Raw genomic sequence first — 8,980 nt, 5'->3', positions numbered from 1 at the left:
GGGTTATTAGGGAAAATGGTATGATGAAGTTTATACTATCATTCCAGTTCATGGGGAGAAGGCTTTTATGTCTGATTATTGTATTGTGCACAAAAGTAATTTAACTGTGTGCTGTGTTCTATCATTTCAAAATAAAACAAATTTTGAATTAAAAAAAGGTTAGGAAAAAATATGTATTTTTAATGAATTTCACATATTTGCATGTAAGGAAATATATGGGCGTATTTTGAAGTAAACATAAGCGTATTTTATAATGTGTGCATACCTGATATGCGCAGGTTATGAAATACTGTAGTAGATCTCTGCAAGGCTATATATGCATTGTATATGGGGCTGCGTGGAGTTGTTTGAAAGTTTCTTTTTATGACTGTCTTTTCAAGACTTTGGTTTTCTCACTTACCAAAGAAAACATAACATTCAAATTCTATAAAGAAAATCTTTTATTTAAAGTGTTAAATACCATCACCAGAATGAATTTGATTTACAGTAGTTGAGTGTTCAGTATAGGCCTATTCTGCCCTTTCTTCCCCCAACTGAAATGTCCTTTTGCTTTTAAAACATTCTTATGTACAAGACAGCAGTGGGCACTGGAATAGTGCTATTTACATGACTAAATCATAAACAGAGTTGCAGACGTTATGTGAAATTTAAAAAAAAAATACATCAACTTTTAAATAAATACTGCATAATGACAAATATGTACAATTCTTTCATATGATCATGTTCTTATTAAAATTAGACAATTTCTAGGGATATGAACAAAAGAACATATTACTGTATCTCTCAGTATTGGGAAAAGGGTACTATGTATAAGTATTCTCTTTGTTTAGCTAAGGGATACTGTAGATGGTATAACTTTTGTATTTGTTGCTGGTACATAGGTATTTAAATTATTCCAAAAAACGATTTTAGCAATTCCTTCAAAAACTTAACATTGCTTCATCGTCTTAGTACTGTATGTTAAGACATAGTTTTGGTGTATGTCATATTGCACTACATGAAGTAAAAGGCATTGTGTTACCCATTGCTACTTATGCTCTCATAAGAGGCAGATGTATTTTATAATGGGCATTATTTCAAGCAATCTTAAAAAGATACAATAAAGTAACTGTGTGCATGGCATTAACGTAAAAGTAAACACACAGTTAATATGTATATATTTAAAACATTATTGTAATGTTTCAACATTTAACCATGTAAATGCATTAAAGGCATGAGAAGACCCGAGAAAAAAAAGGGGACCTCGATGTTAAATGTTAGCCAGTTAATTTCCTTACAAGAACAAAAATGATGGTGAAGGCAAACAAGAATCACCATCCAGTGGAAACAATAAGGATCCTGCTGTATTAAAAGGTGTACTAACAACTGCAAATTTCACTCTTAGGCTCTGGCAATAGCCTCAATCAGCCACCTGAACTCAAAGTGTCTTCAAATTTGTTTGATTCAAGTTGCGAAAGAAACCATTTTGCATGCTCATTAAATCATCACACATTTATCCTTGCAAACACAATTCCTGAAAAATAGAACTTCACAGCTTGAATAGTAATTGTTACTATTTATGATGTGAAGGTGTAGTAATTGGTCTGGTATAGTAAAAACAAAAATTTGCTCAGATTTAAAAGGAAACAATATTATCTTTTGTCCTCAGAGGCTTTTGAGAAAATGACATTTCAACCCCTGAATGAAGGATGCTGGGTGCTAAGAACAAATTTATTGACGAGAGTGTACAATGGCAACATGATTCCAATATTTTGTCGAAAAATTCAGTTTGATGGTGAGGGGAAAAAATGAAAATAAATCACCATGCACTGTACAATAAGTTGCAAAAAGATCAAATTTCTTTTTTAATCAAATACATGCTGAATTACTTTAATGTACTCCCAAACCATGTTGCAAAATCCTTTTCAACATGCTTGAAATAAAGACAGTTTTTAAACAATTGTCACCTTTAAGAATCCAGAAATGCAGGAAAAAAATCTGCAACCCTGAACCAAATTCGGGGGTGTAGCGTAGTAAGACAAGGTTAACAGTTTAGGACTATTATGATCTTTTAGGGAAAGGAGGAAAACAGAGGTAGATGGAGAAAGAACAAACCAGAAAGAGGAAAATGCATGGAAAGTGAAAGACAGAAAGAAAAGAGGGTGGCCAGAAGGACATATACAATTTGCACAGAATGTTGAACTTTACAAGGCTTTTACCTTTAAATAAATTTCATATATTACATTTATCTTTTGTCACAAACAAAATTTTAAATATTTTCTAGAAAGTATTTTTATTCTTTAATATATGTCTGCCAAAACACAGACCATGATTGGTTTAAAGAATGATAATTCTGGTGTGTCTTTGTATCACGCTGTTGCATTCTCTCCCCTTTAAAACCATGCACTAGTGAAATTTATTTTTAAAAATAATATAAATTGTTGAAAATGGCTGATTTTTTTTAATTTTTTTTTTTTGCAAGTTGCAGCCCCAAGAAAATAATTTGTGTCCAGCTAAATTTGTGTCCATGCAAAAAAAGTTTCTATCTCATACAGTACAGTAAATCCACAGAATCCTTTTTTTTTTTTTTAATTTTTTTCCAGAGAAGTCCATCACATTTTAGGTGTCAGTGCAGTGGTAAGTGGAGCTCCAAAGTCTGCCAGGATCAGTCTCTGCACGTGTCCCGAGCGATGGCCTTAAGCTGTTCCTTAGTGACTTTCTTTCTCTTTCCCATCACCTTTTTTTGCTCGACTATTTTCACCTGCTTCCATGACTCAACACAAGGCTTTCTGTGGCATAACCAGGGTTTGGTTTTTTTTCTTTTTGTATTTTTGAGTGGGGGTTGATACATAAAGAAAAGGGAGCAACAAATAATGATATGCCATTGAAAAGGACTTTTGTTGCATGAGACAAATTGATTTGTTGAGTTCTAGTAATCCATGGCTTCAGAGTGGATTAAAATCGAGGGTCACTGAACTCCAAACCCAAGTCTTCTACAGCTTCACGCCTTCACCTGAGAGCCTTCTTCAGGGCACAATGTGTGCAACTTCCTCTGAGAATACAGGATCGCTTTGTATCCCTAGAAACAGGCTCAGAAGACACAACATTAAGCATGCAGTGTTAACAGGATTTGCAACCTGTAATTATTTTTTGTAACGCTGGTTGTAATGACAACAGTTTCACAGCTGCTATGAGCGTGCATAAGAAGGTCCTGTTGAGCTTTCAAGAGATGATTGGGAGGCTCTTCTAGTCAGAGGGGCCAAAGTTGGATCTACCAGAGAGGAAGGGGGGAAAAGTTTGAACCATCCAATCACCATGTTGGACAGATCCAGTTCATCTAAAAGTATCTGTGCCACTCCCATAAAGGATTTGTGATCCATCCGTCCATAATCTCCCCATACAATTATCTGTTAGGAGAAATGGGAACACATTAGAATCGGAGAGAATACAATTAGGTATTCAGTTAAGTTTCACCAAATTTATTACTGCCAAACTTACTGGTGACACTTGTTGAGGTGCCCCACACAAAAGTTATTATTGTAAAGCAGATAAACCCAAGTCACTCAGATTTTTCAGGAGACTCCAGGCTTTTTGGCTACCCCCTTCCACCTCCTGAATCTTATGCAAAGTCTCCAGTCATGAAGTCGGGATACCTTCTGCACTGTGCTGTCCATCCTACTCCCCCCAATCCCCTCCCCAGAGATCTCTGGAATGGCAGCAGTGGTAGATAGGGTGGTGAGATCTCAGTGAGAAGCATCACACTCACCGTTCCCACGGCTATTCCTCCTCCTCCCTTCTAGCACTAAATACTTCTGGGTCAGAAAAGAAATAGAAAGAGCAATGTCCATGGGGACAGTGAGTGCATTCTCACTGCTATTCCTATTGTTCTGGGAATTGCTGGAGAGGAGCTGCTATGAAGCCGGGGAATAAGCTGTCTCTTACAGTTGTACCCATAAAATGTCTCTTCTGCCAGCAGTTTTTTTTTTCCCAATTATTTACTGTTAAGCTTAAAAACCCTATCTTAGGGAGTTGGCAAAATGAGAGTCTGATTTTGAGCAAAAGGTAAAATATTCTTGATTTATTGTGAAATCTGATAATGTAACAAGTTGTCTGTATTGGTGAGAGATAACAGCTGAGGAAAGTGCACTTTATTTCTAGCTTGTTTAGCAGCTGGATAGGGATAGCAGTTCAGTGAAAAACACAAAATGGCCACATACAGATGTTCTCCGATCCCTGAGTCTCTACTCTACCTCCTTTCTCCCTTCCCCATGCCAGCCACTGGCCTTCTACTCCACATTCCCTTGCGCTAGACCGTTTCAGCAATAAAAGATATGGTAGCAGCAGACTGGCAGTACATGCGCACAATGCCTGCAGTGTCCCCGCCTTATCTGCACGCTGTCTGTCTGAAACCAAAACGTAGGCCTTGGAACAGGGTTGATGCCGAAACCATGAGAACTGTCTCAAAGCCCCTCACTGTCACCCTGCTGCGTGCTTACCCCCATTCATCCTTTTTACTCTCTAGCCTGCTTCTCTTTCCCCCACTGTATCTTTTCTCCCATTCAACTGTTCCTTCTCTCCCTCTTCCTCCTGGTTGTCTCTCATCTATCCTCTTCCCCAGCTATCTGTTTTCTCTTTCTTTCCCCTAAACTCTCCAAGAGGGCTTTCATTGCTTCCAGCACGCAAAGAAGCGGGATTTCTTGCCAACTAAGAAGCAGTGGGGACAGCAGATGCTGCAGGGGTAGGAGTAGAGATGAAGGATCCCTCACTCCTTTCGGGAAAAGGAGGAGATCCCTTTTCCATAGAAGCAGCAGCAGAGGCCAGAGTGCAGGGAAAACCAATATCCTTCTGTTCCCCCAAAGCAACAACAAAGGTTGATGTGGGCAAGAGCCATTCCCCCCTACTCTCCAGAACTGCAGTCTGAGGGTCCCTCTTCCCTTCTTAAAAACTGTTGGCAGAAGCCAGGCTATGGGTGCAGGGAAGAAAGGGATCCCCTGCCACTCCCATGTGCAGTGGAAGGCTGTGTACTGGGCACACAAAGAGCAGGTGCTGTACTGATAGCAAAGGCCACATGACTGAGGAGAAAGAGTATCCTCTACCTCCAACTCATACCAGCAGCATTCACAAGAGCCGACTGTGTATCCTCTTTTCCTTGTCCCCAGCTGAATGGACAGTGCAGTTCCTAGCAGGAAGCATAGAGGAAGAGAATCTCCACCCTCTTGAGGTGCTGACTGGCCGCAATCCTTCTCTGGGGCAGGTTTGAACCGGGGTCCCAGTCCTGATTTTGTAAATTTCAAATATACCGGCAGTCACGCTGCAGGTTTAAAAGCTGTGCCAACCACCAGTTTCAGATAATGAAAACTAATCAGGCCAGTCACGTGCCAGTCAGTTGGCAACCCTACAGGTGCAGTTCATTTGTCCAACTGGTGCAGCTACTGTCTCAGTCTCGGAAGAGGGCTGGTTCCTGACATGGCTGAGATATTTCCTCACAGGCAATTCCATGCAAAGCAATGGCATTTCCTGTGGGCAGCAGCAGCAGCAGCAGCAGAATGCTCACTGAAGTCAGGGACATTTTAGCAGGATGCACTGTAGAACAGTCGGTTTAATGATGACTGGGCCCTGAGATGAGATACAACATGCTACAGGGTGCTGCACAGGACTCCTGTTGGCTAGATTTCAATACAGCAGTGACTTTATCCATGAGGAAAATGGGGCAATCACGCTTTGAAAGTCTGAAACAGTGTGAAACCAACCCCCACATCCCCTTGTCCTGTTTACATAAGCACGCATACGGCTTACAGAAGCTTAGGAGGTTACCTGTAAAACCTTTCCTTGCGAGGACTCTTCAAAGGACAAAAGCTGCTGGTAAAGAGGTTCCAGCGTTTTTCTTGCTACCTTGGTTTTCTTTTTGGCTATGCAGACTCCGTTTTCTAAAAGATATACCTTGACGTAGGGTGCTAAGAGAAGAAGGAGGAACAGGAAGTTAAAGGATATCTAAGTGTGGGAATATTTACTACAATGTTCAGTTTAAAATGTGAATGCACTAGTGCTAGAGTAGAGGCATTAGACACATTGGGGGCAATTTTACATGGGTAAAAAAAGTCATTCAGCTAAGTGGACTTTTAGCCATCAGAAAGTATGTATGTAGAGTTATAACAACTGTTCTTTTGGCCGGGGTGGGGGTGGGGAAGGTGATTCAAAGGCCTGGGAGGAAACTAGCTGCGGCCATTTCAATTTCCAGACTGGTCACATGTAGTAGACATATCACTAATGCACACGTTTTATGCCCTTAACACCATGTAAGTCTACGCACGTACTGTTAGCTGCGTAGTAGGTTGCCATTCAAACACAATATCTAAAAACTGGCTGGGTTTGTGAAGGCTGAAAAGTAAGCATAGGTGTTACAGTTAAGTGTCCTTTTGAAAATTTACCCCATTATGGCTTTAAGAGGGCAATTTTCAAAGTCCTTTACTATTGGAAAATAGCGATTGATCTGCAAAATTGGCCTGTCTGAAAACTGCCCTCCTCAGAGCCACTAAAACATATGCATGGGGCTCGCAAAATGCATTAAACAGGGACTTTCCTTTGGGCACGTTTAAGTTGGGGGCAGTAAAAGAGAGCATGTAACAAGAAAGTATGAAGTGTTTTATTCCCCCTTCCCCCTACTCAACTCGCAGGTGCAAAGTAGTTCCCTATTTAGCCAAAGCAGTCATTTTTGAAATTCAGATCAGGACTTTCATATGCCTTTTTCCAGTCTTGGTTGTTATATCACATCATACCATTGGTTAATTACTGGGGCTCAGGTGGGCTTCTAGCTGGAGATTAGAAATGCTTTCAATGATTCTGTAGAGGGGATACTTCATTCCCTAATGCCAGGTTCAACCTCCCACCACTATGCCTTCTGCTTTGTTCACACCCCAGATCTCCATCCAGTTCCTTTGCCTGGAGGAGGGCCAGAGATTTGTAGACCATATCGGCGTAGGTGGCAGTGCCATCACTCCTTTCCAAAATGCCCCGCCACACCTCCTCCTTTGCCCATGCATCTCAATTGCTTTGATTCATGAGACTCATTGAACTGTGCCTTTACGACCGTAATAATATCTTGGTCTGCCTCTGTCATTAGGACTTGCAGATCTGGAATATTATTGCCTACATAATGAGTATTTGTGCTCATAGCCTTCCAGTTATTTCTCCTTGTCCTGGCTATACTTTGTATAGATTCCTACTTGCTCCCCTCATCTACCATGTTGTGCAAGGTTGGCCTAGGGCATGTTAAGGAGGACAATTACTATTATAATCTAGAAAAGCAATTGATTGCACGTGGAAAATTAGTATATTCATTCAAAACAATATACAACCTTATTCAATAAGAGATTTTTTCCATGGTAACAGACTGTGGAAAAATCCTTTAGATAAGGCCCATGATTATTTCTCTGTGATTGCCTGTGTTTTACCTCACAGCATATGACTAATTTTAAAATAAAATGCTTATTCATATGGGGGTAGATTTTAAAAGGTTGCGTGCGGGCATACATGTGCGCGTGCTACCTGGCGCGCGCATATGTATGCCCGATTTTATAACATGCGCGTACAGGCGCGCGCGTGTTATAAAATCCAGGGCAGCGTGCGCACGGGGGTGCACAATTGTGCACCTTGCGCACACCGAGCCACACTGCCTTCCTCTGTTTCCTCCCAGGCAACTCCGAAATCGGAGCGGCCTCGGAGGGAATTTTCCTTCCACGTCCCCCCACCTTCCCCTCCCTAAACCACCCCCTGGCCCTACCTAAATCCCCCCCCCCCACCTTTGTTGGGCATGTTACGCCTGCTTGAAGCAGGCGTAACTTGCGCGCGCCGCCTCGCATCCCCCGGCACAGGCCGCAGTGCCGGGGGACTCGGGACCGCCCTCCCAGCCTGCCCCCGAACCGTCGCCATGCCCCTGGACTGCTCCCTGACCCCAGACATGCCCCCGGACACGCCCCTCCCGCCCCTTTTACGAAGCCCCGGGACTTACGCGCGTCCCGGGGCTTTGCGCACGCCGGCGGCCTATGCAAAATAGGTCACCGGCGCACGAGTGCCCTGCGCGTGTAAATCCGGGAGGATTTACGCGTGCAGGGCTTTTAAAATCTAGCCCAATATTTCACCTCAGCAGCAGATGGATATAGAAATGTTTGCGCTCTGCCTTTCTCATTATTGCCCAAATTTTCAAAGGGCCGCACACATAAAATACAGGAGTTACACATGTGGCTGGGACTTGTGTGCGCCATGCGCATTTTAGAACGGGCCTGGCCACGCGCCTAACCCCTGTTACATGCAGAACTGCCGGGCCCTGAGAAAGGGGTGAGCTCGGGGGCGTGGTCTGGGCGTGTTGGGGCAGGACGGAGGGCGGAGGAGCAGGAAGTACTAAAATAAATAAATGTCTAGTTAGGTGTTAGGGGTCAAGGTGGAGAGGGGAAAGGGAATAGGGCTATAATTCTTTACTGATGTCAATTTTACTATGAACATGTGCTGGCGCACGCATGTTATAAAATCCAATGTCCATGAGCAAATACGTGCCAGATTTTAACAGCCTCGTATGCATATGCGGGAGGACCGCGACTCGCGCACATGGGGGGCAATTTTTCGACCTACACGCAGCAATGCGATCGGCCTTTTTTCCAGTTCCCTAGCTCCCTGCCTAACCTTTATTCCCTTTTCCCTCGCCACCTTATATAGCCCTTATATAGACTTTTCATCATGTATAAGGGCTATAATTCTTTACTGATGTTAATTTTATTATGACTACCTCTGAATGTATCTGTAAGAACACTCCCGCTAACCCCAACCCACCCCGATTCAAAATGCCCCTCTATATACAGTGTGTCAGACTGACTCTATACAGAGTCTCTCTCTCTCTCTCTCTCCTATGCATGTAAAGGCACGTGGCAACAGGATTTTATATGCTATGTGGATGCTATGTACTTTATAAAATGATGCGTATTTTTCCTCGCGCTGCAATATATGCGTT

The 8,980-nt window shown here is 42.4% G+C and overlaps 1 protein-coding gene across 2 annotated transcripts in view; it reads right to left on the bottom strand.

Moving 5' to 3' along the window:
* Positions 1-2,369: 2,369 nt before the first annotated feature.
* Positions 2,370-8,980, bottom strand: part of LOC115085620 (regulating synaptic membrane exocytosis protein 2-like) — a 914,496-nt gene continuing 907,885 nt past the window's right edge. The window contains exons 25-26 of one of the 2 annotated variants that reach the window (XM_029591858.1): positions 5,794-5,933; positions 2,370-3,386 (exon numbers count right to left, since the gene is read on the bottom strand). In XM_029591858.1, the coding sequence (XP_029447718.1) occupies positions 3,168-3,386; positions 5,794-5,933 (359 nt within the window). In that variant the 3' untranslated portion in view covers positions 2,370-3,167. The remainder of the gene's footprint in view (positions 3,387-5,793; positions 5,934-8,980) is intronic. The other variant, XM_029591859.1, reaches the window with a different exon arrangement.

This window comes from Rhinatrema bivittatum, chromosome 2, assembly GCF_901001135.1.
Source record: "Rhinatrema bivittatum chromosome 2, aRhiBiv1.1, whole genome shotgun sequence".
Taxonomy (NCBI): domain Eukaryota; kingdom Metazoa; phylum Chordata; class Amphibia; order Gymnophiona; family Rhinatrematidae; genus Rhinatrema; species Rhinatrema bivittatum.
Note: the sequence above shows the minus strand (reverse complement) of the source record. Positions and strands in the feature narration are given on the sequence as shown.